The sequence below is a fragment of the Orbicella faveolata genome, unplaced genomic scaffold (genome assembly GCF_042242905.1).
Source record: "Orbicella faveolata isolate gen_17 unplaced genomic scaffold, um_ofav_v1 contig_14, whole genome shotgun sequence".
NCBI lineage: Eukaryota > Metazoa > Cnidaria > Anthozoa > Scleractinia > Merulinidae > Orbicella > Orbicella faveolata.
Genome location: NW_028301541.1, coordinates 5,098,616 through 5,124,565, shown reverse-complemented (window position 1 = coordinate 5,124,565; position 25,950 = coordinate 5,098,616). Strand labels below are relative to the sequence as shown.

The 25,950-nt window shown below is 40.8% G+C and overlaps 3 protein-coding genes and 1 pseudogene across 3 annotated transcripts in view; 2 read left to right on the top strand and 2 right to left on the bottom strand.

Moving 5' to 3' along the window:
* Window positions 1-18,194, top strand: part of LOC110068486 (uncharacterized) — a 36,780-nt gene extending 18,586 nt beyond the window's left edge. The window contains exons 27-51 of the mRNA XM_089286304.1: window positions 308-449; window positions 706-1,028; window positions 1,638-1,779; window positions 2,244-2,575; window positions 2,928-3,069; window positions 4,275-4,597; window positions 5,035-5,176; window positions 5,651-5,979; window positions 6,298-6,439; window positions 6,648-6,970; window positions 7,556-7,697; window positions 8,243-8,378; window positions 8,794-8,989; window positions 9,624-9,765; window positions 10,258-10,580; window positions 10,685-10,826; window positions 11,458-11,786; window positions 12,222-12,363; window positions 12,468-12,646; window positions 13,198-13,341; window positions 14,309-14,450; window positions 14,635-14,748; window positions 15,963-16,178; window positions 16,489-16,844; window positions 17,945-18,194. Of these exons, the coding sequence (XP_089142430.1) occupies window positions 308-449; window positions 706-1,028; window positions 1,638-1,779; window positions 2,244-2,575; window positions 2,928-3,069; window positions 4,275-4,597; window positions 5,035-5,176; window positions 5,651-5,979; window positions 6,298-6,439; window positions 6,648-6,970; window positions 7,556-7,697; window positions 8,243-8,378; window positions 8,794-8,989; window positions 9,624-9,765; window positions 10,258-10,580; window positions 10,685-10,826; window positions 11,458-11,786; window positions 12,222-12,363; window positions 12,468-12,646; window positions 13,198-13,341; window positions 14,309-14,450; window positions 14,635-14,748; window positions 15,963-16,178; window positions 16,489-16,844; window positions 17,945-18,034 (5,133 nt within the window). The 3' untranslated portion in view covers window positions 18,035-18,194. The remainder of the gene's footprint in view (window positions 1-307; window positions 450-705; window positions 1,029-1,637; window positions 1,780-2,243; window positions 2,576-2,927; window positions 3,070-4,274; window positions 4,598-5,034; window positions 5,177-5,650; window positions 5,980-6,297; window positions 6,440-6,647; window positions 6,971-7,555; window positions 7,698-8,242; window positions 8,379-8,793; window positions 8,990-9,623; window positions 9,766-10,257; window positions 10,581-10,684; window positions 10,827-11,457; window positions 11,787-12,221; window positions 12,364-12,467; window positions 12,647-13,197; window positions 13,342-14,308; window positions 14,451-14,634; window positions 14,749-15,962; window positions 16,179-16,488; window positions 16,845-17,944) is intronic.
* Window positions 16,957-20,865, bottom strand: LOC110068608 (acetylserotonin O-methyltransferase-like). The gene is made up of 2 exons (XM_020776007.2): window positions 20,754-20,865; window positions 16,957-18,931 (listed from the first exon to the last, which is right to left on the bottom strand). Exons 1-2 carry the CDS (start codon window positions 20,863-20,865, stop codon window positions 18,717-18,719), a joined length of 327 nt encoding a protein of 108 aa, XP_020631666.2. The 3' UTR covers window positions 16,957-18,716.
* Window positions 20,282-22,255, bottom strand: LOC149113711 (uncharacterized). Its single transcript, XM_089286305.1, has one exon. The coding sequence runs from the start codon at window positions 22,101-22,103 to the stop codon at window positions 21,201-21,203; it is 903 nt and encodes a 300-aa protein (XP_089142431.1). The 5' UTR covers window positions 22,104-22,255; the 3' UTR covers window positions 20,282-21,200.
* A 1,998-nt stretch (window positions 22,256-24,253) lies between these two features.
* Window positions 24,254-25,855, top strand: LOC149113710 (histone H2B.1 pseudogene; annotated as a pseudogene).
* The last annotated feature ends 95 nt before the right edge of the window (window positions 25,856-25,950 follow it).

Below are 25,950 nucleotides of genomic sequence, written 5' to 3'. Positions count from 1 at the left end.
ATATACAGGTGCTAGTTTTCAACCTTGTTTGTAAGGTGAGGGAAGAGTCTAGGCAGGTGTTTGTCTGGCGTGTTTGAAAAATTGTTCCAAGACTTTTGTCCATGATTGTAGCTTCAACCGCCACTTTTTTTGAAACCTCAGCCCCAACTGAACGTCGTAATTAAGTTAATCTTAGGGTTTATGAATACACGTATGCATTCGTTGGCCAATGTCAAAGGAGAGATCTATCACCAATCGTCTGTTGTCTAAATGAGATATCCGAAGAGAATAATAAAACTAAATTGTGTTTATTAACTTCCACCCTCAGGTCTTCCCAGGAAACAAAGACCAACACACAGTCAAGTCTAACGTTTTCGATCCACCAATCAAGGCACGATATGTACGAATTTATCCCATTGCTTGGGTGGGACATATGTCATTGAGAGCTGAATTCTATGGAAACACCTTACGTAAGTATTTGTTGTTTTCTTTGTAATTCCGCTTTTTCGAACCGTCTAGAGGATCGGAAATTGATTCGAGAAAGCTGGAGGTACGTAACATCGAGGGTAAATTGTTCCTAACTGTTTTGCCAAGGGGACAAAAATTTGTTTCGAATAATCGAGCGTTGCGAAAAATCGATGTTTCGTAAAATGAGGATTCTCCTTTAGGGTAGGGCTGCTAAATTGAAAGTGTACTTAATATTTTCACTGCGCTACTTTCCAACAGCTAAATACAGCGTGGAAGTTGGTTTAGAAGATGGCAAGATTCCAAACAGGGCGTTTACGGCCTCCAGTAAGTGGGACAGGTACCATCGCGCCGATAGGGCGAGACTCAACACTGTGGCGAATAAACGCCACCGAGGAGCCTGGTCTGCTAGGAAGAACAACAAGCGACAGTGGATACAGGTCAAACTGGGTCACAAAACAAGAATTACCGGTGTGGTGACGCAAGGTCGACAGGATGCCAACCAATGGGTGACAAGTTACAGCATATCGTATAGCTTGAATGGACGTACGTTCCGTCCGTACAGAGAAAACGGCCGAATGAAGGTGACTATTTCAGTTTAGTATAAATCTAGTAGCGTTCTATCACGAATATAGTTCTGTTATTGGCTACGCTACTCACTATCTGAGTTATCTGAATTAGATGAATTTTTCTGTTGAACCTTTCCAACGTAGAGTTAAAACTCCACTGAACCATTTGGTGTTTTTTTAAGCACTAGGTGATTGAAAGCCTAAAGAGCAAATATTTAAGAGGCATTCCTATCACGTAATTTTCAAACAGAAATTTGAGTAGATTTGTCAAATTTGTACCTTGGCCCTGCAAGATGTACAAAGTCAACCATAAACTGGTGAGAAACGTTTGACTTGCGAACTGGTGTGTGTTCTTGACATATCCCTAAGATATCACAACGACGATTAAAAGTGGCAGAGATTAGAAGATTAAATCATGAGAAAATAGAGAGAAAGAAGGGTAAACGTCAAATAAGGCTAGAAACAATATTCAGCAGTTGAAATAATTAGCCTTCCCGTAGACTCACCTTTAAGTCAAACAGGCAAGCGAAGAACGAGTCGCTGAGCGACGCAATCCGGCGGGGAGGAGTCTGTTGCAGAAGCGTAGTTAACCTTCCCATCTCTCCCTTTGTTCTTTTATTGCAGGTATTCCCAGGAAATAGGGACCGTAATAGCCAGGTGTCTCACAGACTTCAAAGACCTCTCTTCACGAAATATGTCAGGTTCCATCCAATCACGTGGTACGGACATATCTCCATGAGGATTGGGCTCTACGGACAGAGAGCTGGTAAGGAGTTATGTTCCAATATGGTTTTACAGTTCCGCTCCTTAAAGTTTCAATGAACATTGGCGTGAAATAACATGTAAAAGAGATACTAGTAGGTTGTGCTGGCTTTGCAATGACCCGATTTTCTCGTCTGGAGGCCCTACTCTTATTCTGTGAGTTGATCACCTTGATTGTGGAATAAGCTATCGATGAAAAGTACTTGCGGGTTTGAGAGAGGGGGAGTTCTTTCATTCCTCCTTCCACCTCCTGTTGTGTCCAAGATACTGGCGACTTGAGCATTGCTTCTAGCCCCAGAGAATTCTGGAGCTAGCTCGTTTAGGTTTTGGAGAAGGGTTGTAATTGGCTAACCTGTTAAAAGAATTCTCAGCTTAAAAATTAACTCTACTTATTTTCGTGTGACTCCTGAACTTCAAATGACAGGTTGCTCGACAATGTGTTCTCTAATTTTCATGTTGTTATCTTAGGTGTCAGGCGAGCGGCTCCTAAACCTCTTGGACTACAAAACGGTCGCATACCCAACAGAGCTATCACAGCCTCATCACGATGGGACAGATACCACGCTGCTTGGCTAGGCAGGCTTAAACGACCGAGACGAGGACGGTACGCCGGGGCCTGGTGCGCAAAGAAAAACAACCGCGGGCAATACCTGCAGGTGGACTTCAGAGGCGCTAAGAAAATAGTTGCCGTGGCAACCCAAGGAAGAAACGACTACAACCAATGGGTGACTCTGTACTATCTGTCATTCAGTGTGGACGGTACTTACTTTGCTAAATACAGGAAGAATGGCAGAACGAAGGTAAAAACATAGTTGAAAATTAGTCTGTAAAGAAATTTGTGCTGCGTTAGCGAAGAAGTCGTAACACACTTTTTAGAGTAGCTTAAGGACTGACGTTTGGATTCGACATATTTTGATCTTTAATAATTGCGATCATACCAAAACCGTAGGGGCCTATAAAAGTAGAGAATTTTGTTATTTACTTTGACTCCCTCTCGCTTCTTATTTTGCTTATTTTGCTGACAATTCGTTGAGAAAAATTTCTTTGAGGTCTAGAGGTGTTCCTTTCGGAAATTCTTCGTTGTAAATGTAATGATTTTTACTGCGGTCCCTCATCATGCTCTGTTCTCACTGCCTTTGCCTCTATGTTCAGTATTTCAGAGGAAACAGAGACAGAAACACAGTTGTAATGCACTTATTGAGGCCCAAAATAAAGGCGCGAGTTATCCGTGTTCACCCCGTCAGATGGGTTAATCACATCTCCATGAGAGTAGAATTCTATGGAAGAGCTACTGGTACGTTACTTAATAAAGTCTAACAGGCTTTGTGTACCGTGTTTGTTGTTGTTCTTTACTCTTTAGTCCTATGGCAATGTTTAAGCGTTGCTCAGTTATAGAGAAAAGAGACCATTATAGAGCTTTCGTTGTTTAATTTGGTGTTCGAAGTACAGGTATTTTAAGGCATGTACCTTAAGGTGGCTGAACACAGTTTTTGATACCTGTGTTTCATTCACCTTTTTCTCTAAAACCCTTGATCTCTCGGTCGTCAAAAATGGCAGCAAGCAGGTTAACGACACAAACTTTGGTTTTCTGATGGTTAAGCTGACGTATGTGCCGTTGCCATGGCAACACGAATAAAAATAAACGGGCCTTTAAAATTGGTTTTGTTTATTTGTAGAAAATCTAGTCATTAGATTTTCTTTATAATTTGCATGCAACATGCTTGTAACGATTCTCACAAGTTAACACCATTTTGCTAATAATTTAACAGAGAAATCTTTAATTATCCCTTGTTGAAGGTTTACTTCAATATCTAGAGTTTCCCTTGTTAAAGTTCAATTATTTTCAATACTCCGGTTTTTTATTTCCTAAAGTATTTTCGTGCCAAATTTCGTGAAATTCTAATGAGTGGTTCTCGAGAAATAGGCGTATTTCCAAGAGTGCAAATTTTCATTCAATCGCAATTTTTTGACTTACTACGCATGCGCTGCATTTAGCTGAGAATTGCTGAGTTCTTTGCATCTTTACCTATTCTAACATATATTTGGGATAAAAGACTAAAGCCATCAATACACTGCGTTCAATTATAGAGAAAAATAGCACATATACTGCGGGTGTTGAGTAAATAAAATGATCGCTCTATTGGCGGCATGTTTGTGTTTTGCAATCCTTGTGCGCGCGCTGAATTGCATCAACGAAAGCGCGCGCGAAAACTGTGTTCGGCCACCTTAACCAAAAATTTGCGATTTACTCAAGTAAAAGTTCAGGTCTTTAAACTTTAAAAAGCATTACTGATTTTCAGCTTGGAAAATGTTCCTTATTAATTTGGTAAGACTGTTTTTCTCAGCACCTGAACATGAAAGTATGAACATTGTTCTTCTGTACTCTGTGATTACTGTTAGTCGTGTACTTTAATGTTTGTACACGAGCTCAAAATAGGAAATGCGTACGCATTGCGGACGTATTTTTCTGACCAACGTGCATTCTCTGTCCATTACCAGTGCCTTCTCGTTTGGCTCTTGGAGTCGAGGACCGCCGTATCCCGGATGGAGGATTCAGTGCTTCATCCAGCTGGAACAGAAACCATGGTCCTAAGCGTGCACGTCTGAACATCCCCCGACGGGGAAGGTTGACAGGGGCGTGGTGCGCCCGCTCTAACAATCGCGCGCAATGGCTGCTGGTTGACATCACTAAGCTAGCTCGTGTTGTGGGCTTCGCTGTTCAGGGCCGGCAGGATTACAGCCAGTGGGTGACAAGTCTTAGAATATCATACAGCAAAGGTGGAATCTATTTCCGCTATTATACCGAGAGGAGAAGACCTAAGGTGTGTTTACAGTGCTCTCTACTACTGTGCTGAACTGTTACAGTAGTCAAGAGTTCCAACGTAGTCTCTTTCAATACGCATTGAAAAGTCATTTTCAAATCCACAATAGACCATTTTCGAAGAGTTAGTAGTAAACTAAAATGGAACAAGGTAAGTTTATTTATGAATGTAATTACAGGAATAAACATCGGAAGGGCCTTAACGTTTCGCCTTCCTCGTGGTTTAGTTTGGAAAAGATTGGAAAGACGGATTTCTAACGAGAAAAATGAAGAATAAGATGCGCGATTCTTAGCTTAGCTCTTGGGATAGCTGATTTACAACGAAGAAAAAGCGAACTATTGCGAAGGGCGTTAACATTGTTCACAAAAATCAAAAAAGGGAGATAGTTTTGTCTTGCAAACCTATTCTTATCTATGTCTGCTTTTATTTTTTCATAGCTTTTCCGTGGCAATAAGGATAGAAACACTGTCGTAAAGCACTTTTTCCGACGCCCCGTCGTTGCTCGATTTGTCAAGTTCCATCCAGTAAGTTGGCGTGCTCATATTTCTATGAGAGTCGAGCTTTATGGATATCTTCTTGGTGAGTAGAATTCAATTTTCATGTCTTACGACTTACTAAGACAATACAGTGTTGTTACATGCGACGTTTATACCTCATATCATGCAAAAATCTCATAAACCTTTCAGCATATATCAATTTCTTAAGGCTGCGTTTGTTGTAGAGTATTTAAGCATTTTTCAAAAATTCACTTTTCATGTCGTACAAGACAACAGTAAGCTAGATTTAAGTTTGACTACACAAATTAGTTCTTGTCTTGAGCTTGTCAGAAAAGTTGTTGCTTATGAGAGATCAGGAGAAGGTTGATTATCAAATTAAGACAACTTTGCGACTTCACCCATTTGGATGTTGGACTTTTTCAAGACGTTATCGGATGTAAAAGCTCATTTCTCCGCGATATTGCGAACATACAAAGGAAAGATAATTTTGTTGGACGCAAAGAACTAAAAACCGCGGCAAAAAAATTAAAGCGCTCTTGATTTTGATTCACTCTAGTCCGTGAGGCTCCCGTACGACCAAGTGGCATTCCAACCGGAAGGCGCGGCGCACGCTACATTACGGCTTCCAGCTCATGGGACAAACACCACGCTCCCTGGCGAGCCAGGTTGCATCAGCGAGTCACAGGACGATACCGTGGAGGCTGGTCAGCGAGGAAGAACAATCGCCGCCAGTATCTCCAGTTTGATCTTAAAAAGCCTAGGAAGGTTGTTAAAGTGGTTACACAGGGAAGATATGATGCCAAACAGTGGGTCACAAGCTTTATTATTTCGTACAGTCAGGATAAATATCGGTGGATACAGTACAAGAAATACGGAAGAGTCAAGGTAAGGGATTAAAAGGATTGTGCTCCGTTTGTATTTTTTTTCCTTATAAACTTGGTGTGGTGTGTTTTTGCTTATTAATGCGTTTCTTTTGCCAATGGCATGGTTTGATTACTTCTGTTTTAGTATACGACAATCGTGCGCGAGATCAATAGGCCATTTAGTTGTGTGCTTAATTCCCTCTTTTAGGATTGTGAATGCGAACTTAGCTCTTAATAGCTCTAGCTATGACGCACCACTTCATTCAGTAACTGAATAATGTCTTGCAGTGTAGTATCTACCCATAGTAACAATTTTGTTCGTGTTTTTGCCTTGTTTCAGATTTTCCCTGGAAACAAAGACCGGAACACACTGAAGGAGAACTTATTTATCCCTCCATTCCGGGCCCGATATGTACGTATTCACCCGTGGACATGGGTTGGACACATATCTATGAGAGCTGAGTTCTACGTCAGGAAAATCTGTAAGTACCTGCTAGCAGACATCTCTGTTAGACACCCAACATGACAAAATTTAAATTTTAAATTTTTTAAAAAAACACAAAATTTGATAAGAACTTTACTTACAGATAAAGGTAATTTCAGTAACTTGAGTGAGTTGCCCGAGTTGTTTCAATTCTAAAACAGTGAACCAAGAGAGTCTTAAAATTCTTTTCCAACTTTTTTTATCAGCTCGTAATTCTGTGCCAATCGGAGTCGAAGACGGCAAGATTCCAAACAGTTACGTCACTGCCTCCTCTACATACAATCGTTACCATGCCCCCTGGCTCGGACGACTGAATAACCAAGCCCGAGGCCGAAATAAGGGAGCCTGGTCAGCAAAGAAGAATGACAGGCGTCAGTTCTTACAGTTCAACTTCGGAAGCCCGATTCTGATAACAGCGATAAGAACACAGGGACGACAGGATGCAAACCAGTGGGTCACCAGTTATAAGCTGTTGTTTGGAAATGACGGAGTTCGGTTTATACCTTATAAGAAAGGCGGGCGAGTTAAGGTGAGTCTGCAGACACAGTGGAAACTTATACAGCGTTCACCCTGGGGCGTGGTCTGGAGGTTTTAGTAAGTTTTCGTTAGGAATAAAGCGTAAAGATCGGCGAACCGACGCGAGGAAAATCCTGTTCACTGTACAGAGGGCGCCATTACTAGCAGTAAAATGAGACTGAAAAAGCAGCAGCCTTTCGGAAGATTGTAACAACATTATCTAACGTTACGGTTCCTTATCTTTCTGTAAACAGTTTTGTCTTTTCTTATTCACTGTTTTTATGGAATAAGGTGTTAAAACGATGATTCCTTCGAACGAGAACGTTCACTGACTCACTACAATCTAAATGGGAAGCTCGAATATTTGCATCAAAATACTGTTGAGGTTTTTTTCACTAGCAAACATATCTGACCCATTTTGGAGTGTTTTACAACTTTAAATTTTGATTTTCATGACTCCGTGAATATTGGTCAAGGTTCTTGTTTATGCATAGCATTTATTTTGTAACTCACAGCAAACGCCTTGCTTGTCATGTCACTGAGATTTTTTTGTTGTGGCACATCCAGTCGAAGTTGATAAACGCTCTCTTTTTGTCAGATATTCCGTGGAAACAGTGATAGGAACAGTATCGTCACGAATCCACTGCGTCCTCCCATCCGCGCCAGGTACATCAGAATCGTTGTGGTGTCATGGTACGGACATATCTCTATGAGAGTTGGATTCTATGGACGCCGACCAGGTACGTCATTAGTGTTTTGCTGAGAGCTATATTGTCTGGGTTTACGGGGTTAAATTTGCTGTCAAAATTACACTTCACAATCCTTCACCGATTGTTGTAACTGAGTGCGCATTTGAATTGGTCAAGTGATTTTCATGGTAGTATATTGTCAAGTTAATTTTGGGATTGGATATGTTACCACAATATCTTTGTGATGCAAACTGTATGTGAGCAATTTTGAGCTTTCGTTGCACATCCTTGAAAGGCTCCGCGTTAAAATTGGAGGCAAATGTAAGTTTCTTTTTTGTTGTTATTCCTGGTTTCTAATTCTTTTTGATTAGCGTAGTCTGTTCAAGGCATTTCGGAGTTATCGCAGTTTCCCCACAATTCAGTTAATTCTCTTAACTATATCTTCGCATTTCTTTTCTAATACTTACCATTACTTGCACTACTTACAATACAACACGACTACTTACGCCACTTGCAATACTTATACTTACACTACTGACAAAAATTTGTTTTTCTTGGCATTTCTTATGGTGTTGCCCTTGCAATCTCTTTCTAAGGAATCATTAAACCTCGACTCCGAGCTCTTGGAATGGAGAACGGTCGTATAAGAAACCATGCTGTCAGAGCTTCGTCTATTTGGGACAAATACCACGCAGCTTGGCGGGCGAGGCTGAACGTCAAGCGACAAGCCGGGTACAAACATCATTCTTTTTTATTTATTTATTTATTTATTTTTTTAAATCAGCAAAGCGATTACTAGTATGACTATTTTATACATACCCTTGACGACACTTTAGTCGTAAGGTAAAACTTAAGGTGGTAAAAATGGTGCAGCTTTTGTTAATGGGTAGTCAAAAAGTTATGTCGCAATTAAGTGTTCAGTTATCTCTTGTGGGAACAAAATTCCTTCCAATCGAAGAAAAGTTCAAATTAACAATTTACTACGGTTGAAAAATATCAGAGGTAAAAACAAACCAAAAAGAAGCAAGGATGGGGAAGATTGGGGAAGATTGAGATGAATTACGAAAGAGAGTCTTGAACCTGAAAATAAAGCAAACGCTGTTATTTTCCTCTACCTTACAATAACTTTCATATCTTCATCTAACAGCTACAGAGGAGCGTGGTCGTCGCGAATCAACGACCGCTTCCAATGGTTAGAAGTGTGTTTCAAGAGACCCAAGAAAATTGTGGCCATTGCCTCCCAAGGAAGAGAAGACATGAACCAGTGGGTGACAAAATACCGCCTCACGTTCAGCATGGACAAGACTCACTATGTGTACTACAAACAGCTGGGAGTCACTAAGGTTTGTTGAGATTTCCAGCGGCGTTTGCCCACAAAAAATCCGAGGCACGTTTAACGTTAGACATGCTTCCGCCATTGCACATCCATATTGAGCCGGACATTAAACGCCTTCGAAGATTTTGGGCTTTAATGGGCTCTCAGACACAGTGCTTTTGCAAAATGCTGAAAGGGGGGGGGGGGGGGGGGGACCCTGCGATGAACAAGTATCCCATTCCAGGTGGGAGCAGAAATACTCCTAGCCGCTTCATGCTCAAAATCTGGAGTTAAAGGAGCTCAGTCACGATATTTTGAGTTATTTTGGCCTAGTACAAAGTTACGTTTATATTGAGGGAAACCTGAAAATAACAGTTTACTAAAATAAAAAAGCACCATAGAGATATAATAAACCATAAAGGAAGAAGGATGGTTAAGCATGGAGAAGATTAACACGGATTACAAACGACGAGCTTGAAAAATTTACGCTTAACGTTTCAACAAGCGCAAACCGTGACGTACTGTAGCTCCTTCAAGCGCCGGCAACTAGAGACATGCAGCACTGTCTATTCTCATACGGCTTACGACTGTGATAAATTTACTTACCCTAAACTCGTTATTAATGTATATCAAACAACAGATTTTTCTTTGTATATTTGCAGACATTCCGTGCCAATACTAACAGAAACTCAATTGTCCGTCATTACCTACAACCCGCCATACGAGCGTCATCAATTCGTGTCAGGCCTGTCAGCTGGCGGGGACATATCTCTATGAGAATTGAGCTGTATGGTCGCAATGCAGGTATGAACGATGTTCAAAACACTTTGGAACCAAGCCACTCGATGAATGTTTAGTTCACTTGCAAATTTACTACTAAACAAAAGTATAAATCTAGTAGACCTTTGTTAGTTCAGTACTTTAGCGTTCCGCCCGAGATTACTTCTGCTAGTTTGTACAATGTAGAGGCCCGGTGGCCTCATGGTTAGTGCGCTCGTCTCCGTATCGAGCCGTCCTGGTTCGAGTCCTGACCAGGAACATTGTGTCGTGTTCTTAGGCAGGACTTTACTCTCACAGCGCCTCTCTCCACCCAGGTGTATAAATGGGTACTGGCGAACTTAATGCTGGGAGTTACCATGCGATGGAATAGCATCCCATCCAGGGAGGAGTAGAACTACTGCTAGTTGCTTCATGCTACAGAAACCGGCATAAGCGCTGGCCTGATGGGCCACTTGGCTCGTATGCAGACTTGACCTTTACTACCATATACAATGAAACTGTTTTCTAATATTTCAGTTACAAAGAGACTACCATTGGGAGTAGAGGATCGTCGCATCCCAGACAGTGCCCTGAGTTCCTCCTCACGGTGGGACGCGTACCACGGACCTCACCGCTGCAGACTGAACGCTCAGAGACGAGGCAGGCACAGAGGGGCGTGGTCGTCACGTGCTAACAACCGTGCCCAGTGGCTGCAGATTGATGTCGGAAGCAAAGCCTTTTTGTACGGCATGGCCACTCAAGGAAGACAGGATCTAGGACAGTGGGTGAAGACATACAAAGTCATGTACAGTTCTGATGGCGTCCGCTGGAGGTGGTACCAAGTGCGTCGTAGAACTTTGGTGAGTTTTTTAGGATACTACTGTTGGATTGTTACTTGCTTGGCGAGATGAGAACTTGTTTACAATAGTTTCCTGTAACTCTAAAACTTCAAATTTTTTCACAGCTCTTGACTGGTAACCGCGACAGGAACACCATAGTGCGGCACCGATTTGCACGTCGTCTCCGAGCCCGTTACCTCCGTGTGGTGCCATACACATGGCATAGGCACATCTCCATGAGGGTCGAGGTCTATGGGCGTCGCCTTGGTAAGGAATGCTTTGTTTAATTTCGATTTCGTGCATAGAATTAACACTAAGATCAACAATAAATTTTACCAATAAACTATAGGAGACTTAAATTAGTGGATGATGCCTTGAAATGAGAAAATTTACTTGCGACACGCTGATTTTTATGGCATAGAGAACGTAGAGAGGGAAATATAAAATGCGCTTTGCCCAATGTTTCAGTTTAAACTGACGCAAACCGCCTACTTCATGCACTTTGTTCAATTTATAATAAACATTTTTGCACAAAACCGAAAGCAGCCCACTATATTTAATTTTGCAAGATAGGAGATTGGTCCCCCAAGATCACAGTGACCAGAAACAAATTTCTCCTAATAGGACTTTAAGAAGTGTGTTGAGACAAATAAGGAGTATTTGTATGTTCAGAACGAATTTGAAGCGTAGTGTCGCAGCACGTACGTGTTTTGTTGTCATTGATCAAGTTTTTTACCCTTTCTGGGAGTCAAAACAGGACGTTGGACGCGGTAGACCCTTTCGTTCTAAGCTAAAAGTTGATCTATGATCTTTTATATTCTCAGTACCCATCTGCATGACATTGTATGGATATTGTACAAAAAAAAATAAGATGCTGATCATTCTCTTTGTTTTGTAGTTCCAAGACCTGTTGTGAAGGCCCTCGGTGTCTCCAAGGGACTGGTTAAGAAGCAATACATCAAGGCATCGAGTGAGTGGGATCGTTACCATGCCGCACACCTTGCAAGGCTGAACCAGAAACCAAGTGGTCGATTCAAGGGAGGATGGTCAGCCAAGAAGAACAACCGTAAACAATGGATCCAGTGTGACTTCAGGAAGCCTGTTAGGATCTCTAAGGTTGCTTGTCAGGGCAGAAGTGACGCTAAACAATATGTCACTAGCTTTGCTGTGGCTTACAGTCCTGACGGATATCGATGGACACCTTTTAAAGTTAACTCAAGACTTAAGGTAATGATGAACGAATTAGACCTCAAGCCGGCCCTTCACTAGGAGAATAGATAAGGGAGGTTCCCCTACAGTTCCCAAAGTAATCCCCGAGCGGAAAGTTATATTATAAGGCTAGGCTAGAAACCGTAGACAATCAGATATAACAAGAAAATCAAAACTTAGCGTTTTTTTTCCTCAAGCAAGACCTCCACCGAGGGAATACATAGAGGAGGTTCCCCTTCAGTTCCCAAAGTAATCCCTGAGCGGTGTTTTTCTATCATAGTAAACTACTATTTTCAGGTTTTCTTCAAAGGTCATTTTGGTCGGGGCCAAAATAACTTAAAATAACGTGACTGAGCTTCCTTAAAGTATGAAGGAACCTGGGCCTCGCGTACATTAGTGCACTAAAAAAGACAAACGAGCCTGTGTGAATCATTTTCGTTAATTTTCTTGAAGGTGTTCCGAGGAAACCGTGATCACTACTCCATCAAAGAAAACAGTTTTGACCCTCCATTCAGATCAAGGTTTGTTCGTGTGTATGCACGAACATGGGTGAACCATATTTCAATGAGGCTGGAGTTCTATGGAGGTCGAGCATGTAAGTGGTATTTTTCTAGCCTGGAGTGCGGGCGTTTTCCGTTTGTTCCCGAGTTATCGGTATTAGCTTCACATTAATGATACAAATTTGATTTGTTTCTACAGCAAGAAAGGATCTACCATTGGGTATCGAGGATCGTAAGATTCGAGACCGCTATCTGACTGCGTCATCTGAGTGGAACAAATATCATGGGGCACGCTTTGGAAGATTGAACACTGTGGCACGTGGTAGGAACAGAGGAGCGTGGTCGGCAAAGAGGAACAACCGACGGCAATATATTATGGTTAGTTTTACCTGCAGTATGTCATTGATCCTATGTTAAGAGCTTCTGGCATGGCAAAGAAATCACTGAAAGCGTCATTGGCGAAATAAATTGAGCTAAAAAATTCTTTTCAGAGGTACACAACAAGGCTTTTTTTAAATGTCCGTAATGTAGGGGTTTCATTGGGGGCCGGGTACCGGGCAAATTGACTAGCTGTGAGGGCGATTTTGCCCGCCTGGTTTGGCCATCTAGACGAACGTTTTTCAGTTCAAAACAGCAGCTGCCGGCCTATGAAAACCAGTTTCCTCCCTGCTGAAAACGTTAATGAAACTGCTGCCGTAAAGACTTTTACAACGTTTCCTGTTAGGTGACTGAAAACACGAAGCGTCCTTTTGCTTTGCTGTTAAACCTTAATAAACCTTACACGAGTTCAGATATAAATTCATTACCCTAACCAGGTTAATGAGTCGTGAAAAGTCTCATCTAAATTCCAGTTGGTGTTATGAGTTTAAGTTGATACCCTGTTGCATTTATATGAACTAAGAGAGTTTTTTTCTTATCTCTTCTTATAGGTGGATCTCAAACGGCGTACTATTATCAAACGCATACTGACTCAGGGACGGCAAGACATGAACCAGTGGGTGACAAGTTACTCAGTGGAGTACAGTAATAACGGAAACTCCTTCAGACCTTACACGAAACGTGGACAAGTCAAGGTAGGGAGGCACAGAATGATAGTAAATATACAAAGAAAAAAAATGTACACAAACAGAAAAGACGACTAACGGAAAGACTGAGTTTTGTCGGGATAGTTAACGTTTCTGGGTTTTGTACAAATTCATCTTCAATCGATGTCGAAGAACCTCTAATGTAATGGTGTGAGCTAGAGTGAAAGGCCCGGGGCAATCCCACATAAAAAAGACGAGGGTGCTCGTCAGAACTAAGAGGTACCGGCCAAGATACTGCTTTGTGGACGTGGCTTGAAGTTGTTTTCACCCCTAAGAGGTACCAATAGACCATTTTACAGTTGTCTGCTCAGTGACCTGGCCTTTGTATGGCAGCGAGGCTAGAGTTGACCTTGTTTTGATACAGACCTCACTGCTTTTGTCATGTAAATGCACCTAGTTAGCATCAGAACAACTCGTTTTACACAACAAAAGCAGTGAGGTCTGTATCAAAACAAGGTCAACTCTAACCTCGCTGCCATACAAAGGCCAGGTCACTGAGCAGACAACTGTAAAATGGTCTATTCTAAAACAACACATTATTTTCCGTCATTTTTTTCGCCTCAATACCCCAAAAAGTACCGCAAAAGCTCCTGCTGTGGACCTTTTGATGCTGAACACTCTTTGAGATACCCAAACCGCTTTTGTAACAATTAAAAGGAACGACGAGTACCCCCGTCCTTTTTATATGGCAGGTTCCCCCCCGGCGGGTTGAAAGGTCAGGAGGAACATCTAAGATGGTTAATGTTGAGACGAATTGAAGTTGATATATTTAAGCTACTTGTTTCAAACTGCGCCTTTTTTTACTGAGAAAAGTGTATTATTTTTGAGCAGGAAAGATACTCCGTACAAGATACTCAGCACAGTGTTTCGCTTGGTTAACTATGATACAATATCATTACGGATGTGACACATGATTTGAACGTTAAACTTAATATGGATTCTTTTTATTTTCCAGATCTTCCCGGCTAACAATGACCGTAACAGCGTGGTGGCACACGCTCTGACACCGCATATCTTCGCACGCTACGTGAAAATCAAACCTCGCACATGGTTCAGACACATCTCCATGAGATTTGAGGTCTACGGAAAGAGAAGAGGTGAGAGTGGCCAGTCAGTTGCTTCTTAAAATTCTTTGTTTCCTCTTCTCTCGCCCTTTAGTCCCTTCCCCAGTTAATCCTTCCTCCTTATAAACCTTCTTTTCCTTGGAATTGGACATCATATACGCATTATTTGGGACAGTAAACTTTTTGCTAACTTGTATTCTGTTTTTCTCTGTTACAGCCGAGAGAGTTAAACCGGTTAAACCTGTTAGACCGCCGCGTGTCAGACCACCTGTCAGACCACCAATCAGACCGCCCGTCAGACCTCCTATTAGACCGCCCGTCAAACCACCAGGTAGACTTTTGAACCGTCTTTTACCAATCATTCTTCACTCCTTACCTAAGGCCTCTTACTATATAGTCAGTGACCCACCAGTGGTTTAGTTGGGTGTGCAGTTAACGTTCCCTCAAACAGATCCTTCTAGTTTGCATCCGTTTAAAATGTTTTAAGAATTCGGCTTTGCAATTGTAGTTATGTAGAATTGGGTTCCATAAGGTCTCTGTCGGTCACTTCTTCCTGACGTAGTTCGGAAACGAAATACATATTAGATATTACTTTTATCGTGCACGTATAATTGTATTCCCATTCAAATCATATAAATGACTTCGAGAGAGACTTAGTGGTGTTCGTAGGACAACTAAAAGAACAAATGAAGTTATGCGATCATACGGAAAAAAGTCCATGTCTTAGCCTTTTGATATGCTGGCATTCAGTAACTTCAAGAACACGTAAAGGTTTTGTGTACAGTATCGTTGGTATTTTTGAAACAACCAATAAATTGATGGCGCTGAAACATAAAATCCTAATTATGTTATGTCGTCGTTAGGAGTTGAAAGACACATATCTCACCTTCAGGGCTATAAATTCAACGAAAGAAAATGGGAGTCTGTGTGTGTACGGACCAAGAACAAGATCAATAAGTTCTTTCTCAAACCTCTCGCTTTGAAAAAATGAAAACATTTCAAATCAAGCGCCCAGTGTAGGGATTCCCATATATTAGTTCTTTGGGTATGTGCCGCTGTGAAGGGTGTGATTTTCACGTAGTGTAGTCTGGGATAGGGTATAATTTACCGGAAAAGTGGCCAGTTTATAAATAAATTAGTCTTTAACAGTGTTCTTCACATGCAGTTCTGTAATAGAAATTGAAACTCGGAATGACTTTGTCGGAGATATTGGTTTAGTTAGTGTATGTTGTACTACGATAGTGATAAAGTTTTTGCATGGAAAATAGCTAGTCTGGGGTAGGGTAGGGGTTTTTGGTGTCTAGGTTTAGACTAGAGTTGCAAAATCAAGCTGATCAACGTCTAGTATAGGGTAAGGGTTTCAGTGTTCCAGCGCACACCCCCACCCAAAGATTCATAGAGTACCCCCCTAGAGTACCCCCTGGGAGGAAAGTGAGTTGCGCTGTGGAATAAGGCCCTTAAAATTGAACGATCAAAAAGCGCGTGCTATGTACATCAAGAATACAGTAACGTTGTTAACACCAGCTTAAATTGTATCGTACTCAGTTGCCATCAAGAGCTGCCCGGTCACCTTGGATCTGGCCTTTGTGATGGACGCGTCAAACCATGTTTCCCGCCGAGACTTCCAGCTCGAGAAAGCTTTCGTCAAGACTGTGTCTAGCAAGTTTACCATCACTAAGCACCAGTCCCACATCGGTCTGATCACGTACGCTAACCTGCCATCACTGAGGATGAGGTTCAGACAGTACAACTCTCTATTTGGTATGGCTATCTGTTGATACGTTGAGTATGTGTAAATGAAGTGGTCTTCTTTGTGAAACATATTTCATACTGTATTGAAAACAGTATTTTACTCGCTCGCTGCGCTTGTTCGTGAAAATATTGTCTTATCACTCGAAATTAAATTCGTCTCTTTGCACCGCCGTTTTAATATCCTCTATGAATTAGACACTGAATGTTGGAGTAACATGGGTTCCAAAAATTGTTTAGTTGTCTTTCAATGAAAGCTGTTTAATTTTCTAAGATGAGTTTAGAAGAATCGTAGAGGTTAACTTTCCTATTTTCCTCACAGCTGTTCGTCGTGCGGTCGACCAAGCGCCGTACATCAATCGCGGAGGAAAACGTTTAGATCTCGCCCTTCAAGCCGCTTATGACACGTTCTACAAAAACGAACCAACGTACATCCAGCGTGTTTTGGTCGTAATCACTGGCGGCCCACCCAACCGCAGACGCGCGTACGCTATCAAACGCATGGCATCAAGATTCATACGCAAGGGCGTCCAAGTTTACGCCATGGGCGTTGGCCGCGCGTTCCGGAGCGAACTGAGAAGTATCGCGTACAAAAATAAGCATGTGTACTACATGAAGACGTTTGGATCGCTACTGGCCAGGGCCAATCAGATCGCAGGTACCATCTGCAGCGAACAGGTAAGATTGGTGAACAGTGTAACGCGAAGCTTATTTAAACTTTTGAACAAATTACATCTGTGTGTTTGACCATGTAAGCATTGTTTTGGACAGTTATCAAAATCACACAAACTTAGAGGGAACAATTACTGCATTTAATGACTGTTCTTAACTTCCATTTTTTTAGCTGACAATCTGTAATATGAAGTACAATTAAACTCCAGTGAAAGCGGCAAAATTACAATTTTTTGTCAAAAATAAAGTAAAAGGAAATTGTACCCAGTCGACTCAACCATATCAACATTAACAGCGTACTCTGTGTCAGGTAACTAAGTTATAAGTTTAAGACTCTTATAAAGCAAGAAAATAAATGCTGTGACTAGAGGTTAAATATAAACTAAACCTTAAGTGTTTTTCTTTCCGCGATATATTGGTTATTGACCAAGTGTGAGGTCAAGATGGCTGGATATTGGCCAAGTTCTTTTTTTGCGAGTTTATGGACCGAGACGGAGTCGAGGTCCATAAACTTGCAAAAAAAGAACGAGGCCAATATCCAGCCATCTTGACCAAACAAGCTTGGTCAATAAAGGATTTATTATATGGCTTTCGGGGAAATTTTTCTTGCGGGACACGGCGGGTAGTCCCGAGCGGGCAAGATAGCTCCATCTTGCCCGCTCGCGGAGCTAGCCATATAATAAAGCTGATTATAACATGACATAATACGAATAACATTAGAATGACATGCTGAAACCCGGGGGGTGGGGAGGGGGCACTCCCATATGAAAAGGTCGGAGATGCTTTTCGGAAAATTTGAATTAAACCGCCAAGGGTGACCAATATGGGTTTAGTTGACCCTAAAAGATACCACTTGAAACGAAAATGACAACGGTTTTTTATCATTTCTTCAAGAGCACCCTAAAAGATACTTCGGCGGTTTAAAATAGTGGCGTTTCGTCCTAGGCACCCTAAGTAAGACTCTACAGTTACACTCCTAAACGAGACGACGAGCATACCAGACCTTTTCATATGGGACTCTCCCCCCGGACTAAAGCTACCGATGCTGTTAACGACTAGGCCGACAAAATACCCAATTTAAAACCTTTTTTCCCATTGATCAACAGTCCAAGGAAGCGGATATCCATAAACGAGCAGAACTTCTGAGGCCGTTAATGCAGAAAGAAGAAAATGAAACCAAGAAGACCCAGCAATAATATTTAACAAAATTACATTTCATTTAATCTTAAATGAGTTATATATTCTTAGATTTGCTGGGATATCCTTACTCTTAATTTAACTAAAGCTAATCTGAATCAGATAAACACGTTGTTGTTCTGTTTACTGAATAGAATTAAAGTTATCTAAAACCATAAACGGTTGTGGCAATTGTCATCGTAAGCTCGATTTTGCTTTATTTTTCTCTGACGCTTGCAGTCTCATCGTGTTCTAAACTAAAACTAAGTTGCTGATCTTTAAAACGTAAATAAATCCTATTTAAAGTAAGTTAATGATATACAAAATGTAGATATAATTGTAATTTGTACATTACGCTTCCACATTTTGGACCAAGCCTATTCACACCTATGAAAATCTAACCTCTGAATATCACGAAACCTAAAAACGTAAACCTGGAAACATAGTAAAACTTATTGAAACCCGGAAACCTGAACTTAGAAACTTACCAACTTACACTCCCCCCACCCCCCACCTCTCTTGTGCCCCTCGAGGACTGAAATTTATGAAAATTGTTGAAACTTTGAAAGTAACGAGAACTTGTAAACCCCGAAACTGTAAGGTTGTCATTAGGTTTAAGGGCAAAGATATAAGGAGAAATTAAGTGAAACGCCCAAACGGCTAAGCATGAATGGGACACTTGGACCCATGCTGGGTAGAAAGTCAATTATTTTCGCATAAAATGGCATCCATAGCAATGCGAACTAGTTTCATTTGAATGTCGACAAAGCCATGCTTCTCCAAAACCTGTTTGTATTCTTTTGCTGATCTTTCCTTTCCTTCACATACCAGTAACATGTTCAGTGACTCAGAAACAACTTCCTCTCGGCCGCTTTGATCCCCATTTAAAATCTGCTCACAGATGAAAAGGGCATTACCTAAAAATTAAGTAGAAATAATTTAACCACTTTTATATAATAAGTCAAATAATTGTCGCATTTTCACTGGTTCTCACCTATGATCTATTTGAGGACAGAAAATACATGACGTCAATATAACAAACATTTTCCTTCTATTTTTTGTTAACTGACGGAAAGATTTGAGAATTTCGATAATGTTTTAAGTGACTGAGCGAAGTGTACGGTAGAAAAACGTCTTATCGAGGCTGTGAACAGGTACGAGAAGCAGAAAGAAGAAAGTAAAAGCCGTTTCTTCATGGAAAATGGCTCGGAAAAAATTCTCGAGCGGTCTCAGTCGGCAGTCGAGCGAGACTAAAACCAAACACAAAATTAGTCATTTCAGGAAAAAAAAAAAAAGCCATTTCTTTGCCTCGAATTTAGCAAATCCAATAAGCTAATTGTTTATGAGATTAATGTAATTAAGAACTTTTCCAACTTTTCTCCAACTTTTCTCCGTCTCGAAATAACTGTTTACTCAGATTGGTGTTAGGAAAGAAACATCAGCGTGAAGGTCTCTGTCTGTTTCAGGGCGCAGCAGCGAGCGAAATGTAGCTCACTACAGCTCTCTGCCGTCTGTATCGCAGCTAGAAACTCTCTCCGACACAATATCAAATGCACTTGATAATCACCAACCGCAGAGGATACAAATTTCCACCGTCACTAACGCTCCTTTCATTCAAGGCTCGAATCAAACGGCGTCCAACGCCTGTATCAATGTTGAGCACAGCCGCAAGTTAGACGGCTGTACACAGGCTAAGGAAACCTTAGCTTCCGTTGGAAATTTTCAGTCACTAAATGCAGCGTGAATAATTTCTCCGTCAGAGACGATATGAAGCCAAAACCGAAGGAAAAAAGTCTGGACAATCACGGTAAACGTACGGCGACGTACTAATCCAATCAGAATCAAAGTCTCAACAGGTAACACGCGCTGAGCGCGGGAAAACGAGCGAATACGACGTCATGAGTGGTTTTGCTGCTTCTGATTGGTTAAAAACAGCTTGCTCCTTGAGTGGCAAAATGAACCAAAACCTGCGCTGTGATTGGCTACCCAAGTGGGCAAGATAGCGCTACATTGCCAGCTTGGGATTACTCGCTGAGTCCCCGATTTAGGAAACTAGTATTATTTTTCCATATAATAAATCCTTAATTGCCCAAGCTCGTCAGGTCAAGATGGCTGGATATTGGCTTCGTTCATTCTTTGCGACATTAAGCTTAAACATGCAAAAGAGCGAAAAACATTCTCTGATACTGGTTGACACGGTACAAGGGAATAACTGGAAATTTCAAATAATTCATAACCACGCGGAAAGGGCCGATAACTCAGTAAACTCATATCTTTTATAATTTATTTACGAAAAACTGATACGGAATATTCATCTCCCAAACGCAAACTTTTGTAACCTTACCGCTATTAAGACACTTACACCTAAATCTATTTACATTTAAAAAGAATTTCTATACCATAAAGATATATTAAAAATAACTTGTCTTTAAGCTGACAATTTTTTCTCTCTTTTGTTGTACTACAAAATGGTAAATATTAGTTCACTTTGTGAAGACACACATGGAAGACAAACTGTACGTTAGATAAAATATTTTAATTAGAGTTCTGCTTGTACGTGGAAAACTGATCCCGCGACTTCACCTGTCTCACAATATTAAAATTAATTCCTATATTCTTCGCGTTTGACAAGGAAAATCTCTTTCTTTATTTTTATTCTATTTAATTTTCCCCTGTAGGGAATTCTGTCCAGCGACCTCTATCGCGCGCAACAGTGGAGGCCTGAGCCCAAGATCTTACCCCCAACTCCTGCTGTTTGATTATCTCCCCATGCCTCTCTCGGTCGTCCTCTCATTCTGTTTTCCTCTTGTGCCCACGTCACGGCGATCCGTGGTATCTTATCCTTCTCCATTCCTAACCTAGACCAAACCGCTGCCACCTCTGCCACGGTATTTAGCTCACTTGAGCAATATCTAATTCTCTTTTGACTTACTCATTTCTAACTATCATAGGGCCATATCTTGAAACGTTTATGTTGGAAGGTGCTAAACGTGTTTTTATCAGCTTTAGTCATGGGCCAGATCTCAGAACCATAGAGTAAAACATCGATCGCATGACACTTTATGAAACGATAAATTAATTAATTTTCCAAGTTTGTTTTAAAAACCTTTTAGCAATGTGTGTAAATGGGAACCAGTTGAATCCTTCAAAATGCAATGGCCAGCTAGAAAAGAGAATACTATCTTTTTAAATGGCACCTTGTTTTCTTCGCTGCCAAAGATGTCTTGCTGAGCGCCTATACACGGGAATTTTCCAATACACAATGACAGGAGTCACCACGGATGGAAAGAACAAAATTACAAATGATATATGTTCAAGAAGATCATGGCATGAAGTTGTAGAAAATTCAGCTTCACGTAGTCCGAGAAACTTAACAACACAGTAAAATATCAAGGGTAGTATAGCAGAAATTGTTCCGCGAGTCGCCGCGTTTAAGTACTTGCGAAGTTGCAAATTTCGTTTTTTCTTGCTTTGGTCTAGCGATAGCTCGCTTGAGTTGCCTGGCTTCACTTGAGTCCGGCGTTTCAAACCGCAAAATCCTGCAATAAGTACAATTATCATTAGGAAGCATGGTAGCAATATAAACAGTGAAAGAGTCAACGGGTAAAACACGTATTCGGAGACGCCTACGAATAAGATGCAGGAAAACAGCAAACAGGTTATTGTCGATGCGGTGCAGATTCGTTTCGCTCGTGTCATAGTGGCGTAGTGTCGATTTGACAGCGGGAACACAAAAGCAGTGTAGCGTTCAACGAACAGAATGAGGAGCAACACAGATTCATTACTTGCAACAAAGCTAACCAAAACATTTTCGAATAACTTTGCGACTTCACTGGCGATCCCTTGGCTCGTCAAAATACTGTTAATTCCAATAAGTGGAAGAACAACGAGACCCGAGGAAAAATGGTTGAGTGCGGCGAAAATGTTCAACACGTTGGTAGGTTTGTTGAAGAGTTTCAGTGGATCACGGTTTACGATGTAAAGCAGAATGCCATTTACAATCGAGGCAACGAGAGATGTAAGCAAATAGATGATTCCAAATATTGCAAGAAGATGATGTTCTTTGTTGAAGCAAGCGCTTGTTTCCATCGTCTTGAATACACCGAAAAAGATGATTTGCAAACAGAGTGGGGAATTCTCGGTGCTTACTTAGTAAAACAGTCTTTAAGTTACTTTTAGTCGGTGACGAACATATAAGTTTCTTCAATTGACAAGCGTACCTTTAGCAAATGACGATTTTAATGAGTTTTTGACAAGTAGGTTTTTTATTGGTTGCAAGGGCAAGCTAATCTATTTCTGGTGAAGATTTCATTTCCGACCTTCAACCTGTTTGACAGAATTTACGTAAATTATGGCAAACAATTCGCAATCTTATTAACTTTAATTCTGAAACGAAATCAATCGATTTTAGCCATTACCTATAATTTAAGAATCGCGATAACATCTGTCTTAGCAAAATGCTTTCCTCAGGGAAATACTTTCGCGGCCAAATTGGGTTTAACAACCGTTTTCGATTAAATATATTTTTTTGAACTTGTCTATCAAACTAGTTGACTTATCACTTCATGCTGTCTAAGATCTGTAGAATTTTAAATTTGTGATTAGAAGTAACATCTACGTTTCCCCTCCTTAATTAATTCTGTTAAATTCAATCTTAATAAGATTAAACTCAGCTAAATAAGATTAAAGAACTTCATTTTGAAACAAGGGTCAAATGAATTATTAACCGGAGTTTCACATTTCAAGTTTGCCGGTGTTGTATTATTATTCATTTCATTAGCCATGGGTTCCACCTCCTAAAGTTCTCAGTCACTTGCCAGGTCTATTATGATTATAAAAGCATTAATGTTATTACGTTTTACTGGTATCAGATAACAAAATTCTCTTTTCCGATTGGTTCTCAGCGCGCCTATTATTTGTGCTTCTCAGCACGGTGAAGTACTTGTCAAATTAGAGCTGTCCATGTGGAACTTTTTCAAATTAGATCGCCTGAACATGAACACCTGCCATTCGCCATCAATCAATATTTAAACGTGCACTTGAATGATTTCTGTTGCTAATGATAGAAAATACTGAGAAATTTGTTAGAGAGCTCAAATTTTGTAACTGTTATAAAGGCAAACGTTTCGGATGTGACGTAAACCCATACATCTGTGTTTCTTTCTCGGATTTGAGAACTCTACTACATTTCTTTACATTTTCTATAATTTATTTTGAGTGCTACAGCAAATATCTATTTGCGATCTGTCGCTAACAACCTACTGTTTGCAAAACTAATGGAAAATGCCGCTGAGGCCCTATTAGGGGTTTTCGGGATGCAGGATATTTAGGTAAAAAATTAACGGGATAAGGGATATATGGAGTAAAAAGTAATGGGATTAGTGATATTCAGACCAGATAAAACGGGATCTCGAGGAGGAAAATTGTAAATTTTGGCGGCTAGAATTAACGGGAAACGGAATATTTCGGTCAAACACTCGAGATGTGGAATACTCAGTCCCCCCGGCGCCCCTTTTGTCACCACTGACTTTTTCATTAAAAAGATGCTCTTAGAGACTAAATAACCTCCAGCTTTACTACTGATAACATTAATTTGCCCTCAGTGTTTGACTGTAATTTCAAATTGAAATTTAGTCGGCAGGCCCTCGACGTGCGAGAACGTGCGTTTTTCGCCATCACACTCAAACTTTAAAAAAAGCTTCGTAGAGTATAAAGTATTCCATGTCTCGAGTAATGATTCTTAGTACGCTTTTATTTTTAGAATCACCTAGAATCGTTAGCACCATATTTAAAGGAGCCCCGTCACGTTTTGCGCATGTGGAAAGGTTTAGTCTAAATTTTTCAAGTTCGTCGTTTCTAATCCGTGTTAATCTTCTCCATCCTGGCCTTAGCCATCCTTGTACCTTCATGGTTTAGTATTATTTCTTTGGTGCTTTTCTATCTTAGTAAACTACGATTTTCACGTTTTCTTCAATTTAAAGGTAATTTTGTACGTGGCCAAAATAACTCAAAATTAATATCGTGGCTGAGCTCCTTTAAGTCACGTAGCTAATGGTACTTACGAAGCAGGATTTTTAATTTTCGAGGTCTACGAGGGTTTTCTTGTGTTAAGATAACACGAGAACTGAGGAGAACTGAAGACGTTACAAAAGCCTTTCTAATGTTAGTTAGCTAATGTAGACAGCATGTTAACTCGAGTATTGTTTGTAGCCACTTGGATTGTTTTACCATGAATACAGATGGTGGTAAATTGATTAACTTTGACCAAGAGGAGGCTGGCCCAATTTACATTCATTGACAAGCTGCCCGGCTGCACCACTGTTGGCTGATGGGTACAGGCACGTTTCACCTACTGAACCCATTTACTGAGAAAACAGATAATTAAGTTTGCAGGTGAAACATTAGACGGCTTAATACAAAGGAAATTACAATTTTGCAGGTCTCTGTATTGAATTAACGTACGTAGAAATCCTTAATAATTGTTCACACTCTCAAACCAAATGTACTGTACGGTGAAATGAAAGAACCAATTTGGTAAACTTTTTGTAGTTTAGCATTTCCTATCTTGAAACCGTAAAACGAATATTTGCAGACAAAATCCCTAAAACCTGTTTACCTTTGAAAAAAACCCTTGTACTAAGAAGACCTTTTGGTAAACTTGTTTTGGGAAAAAATCGTTAATACAGTTCTTGGAACTCTTGGAACGGTGTAGAAAGAGCGCTGGTACTTGATCTACCTTGAGAGTCCATAATTAAGCTTAAAAATCTATATCAAGTGGTTGTGTACTTCTCCCACTAGCTTGCGTAACAGACCTTTCCTTTCCTTTTCCAGGCGAAGATCGAACAACTGGAAGCGAGCGAACACAAGTTGTGTTGACTTGGGTTGGGTGGCTAAACGGTGAAAAACTTGCGTCGACTTGCGTACAAATTTGATCTCGACCAAAGTGAGCGCAAGTCAACGCAAGTGCACTCATGGCCTGGCCAAACGGAGTCGCAAGTAGACCCAAGTTTTCAACTTGCGTCTACTTGCGAGTCCGTTTGACCAGGGCTTAAGCCAAGAACTTCATTGTGCAAAATTTGAAATGTAAGCTGAATAATGACGCGCTTTTCAAGTGATAGCTGAGAAATGATCAGAAATTTTAACTGATAAAATCCATGAAAAATAGCAAAATAATAATACCGCATCACAAATTAAGGATCGATCCTTATGTAAGAGATCCTTAATACGTATCCTATCCATCCTTCTGTCATTCAATTCCTTTCTGATTTGCAGACATGGCACGCAAAGTAGCAGGGGGAAAGAGGTTAGAAGAAAGACGGTAAGGCAAAGGCCACCGCTGATGGAAAGAAGAAGAGAAGGGGAAAGAGAAAAGAAAGCTATGCTATCTACATCTATGAGGTGTTGAAGCAAGTTCACCCTGACACTGGTATCTCCAGCAAAGCCATGGACATCATGAACTCGTTCGTCAACGACGTCTTCGAGCGCGTCGCCACCGAAGCTTCCCGCCTTGCCCACTACGACAAGAAATCAACCATCAGCTCCCGCGAGATCCAGACCGCCATCAGGCTGCTTCTGCCCGGTGAACTGACCAAACACAATATGAGTGAAGCAACCAAGGCTATGACCAAGTACACCAGCAGCAGGTAAACTCACCTTGTGGGCTTCCCGCCAAAATAAATCAAATGATACAAAATTCAATGACCAACAGTATAGTTTTATGTTTTTATTCCCACGGTAGCTTTCACTCCTTGAATGTGCATATTTTAAGACCGTTTTTACGAAGTTCTAAACATTTTGCCTCCTAAACCAATTTGATGGTCAACAAACGTCAAACTTCTTACTTGCATTGTGTTCGACTCGATGGCTCTGAAAATATCTTGTATTCACGCTGAAACTCTTTGACTCGACAGGCAGAAGTTAAGATTGCGTGACGAGC

Bases quoted from the DNA above. Each gene is read 5' to 3' on its own strand.
- LOC110068608 (XM_020776007.2), bottom strand. From the start codon at position 20,865: ATGGAGAAGGATAAGATACCACGGATCGCCGTGACGTGGGCACAAGAG. The intron at 18,932-20,753 runs GTAAGATCTTGG...CTTAATTTTTAG, and splicing joins TCAAACAGCAGGAGTTGGGG to GTAATGCCCTTTTCATCTGT.
- LOC149113711 (XM_089286305.1), bottom strand. From the start codon at position 22,103: ATGGAAACAAGCGCTTGCTTCAACAAAGAACATCATCTTCTTGCAATA.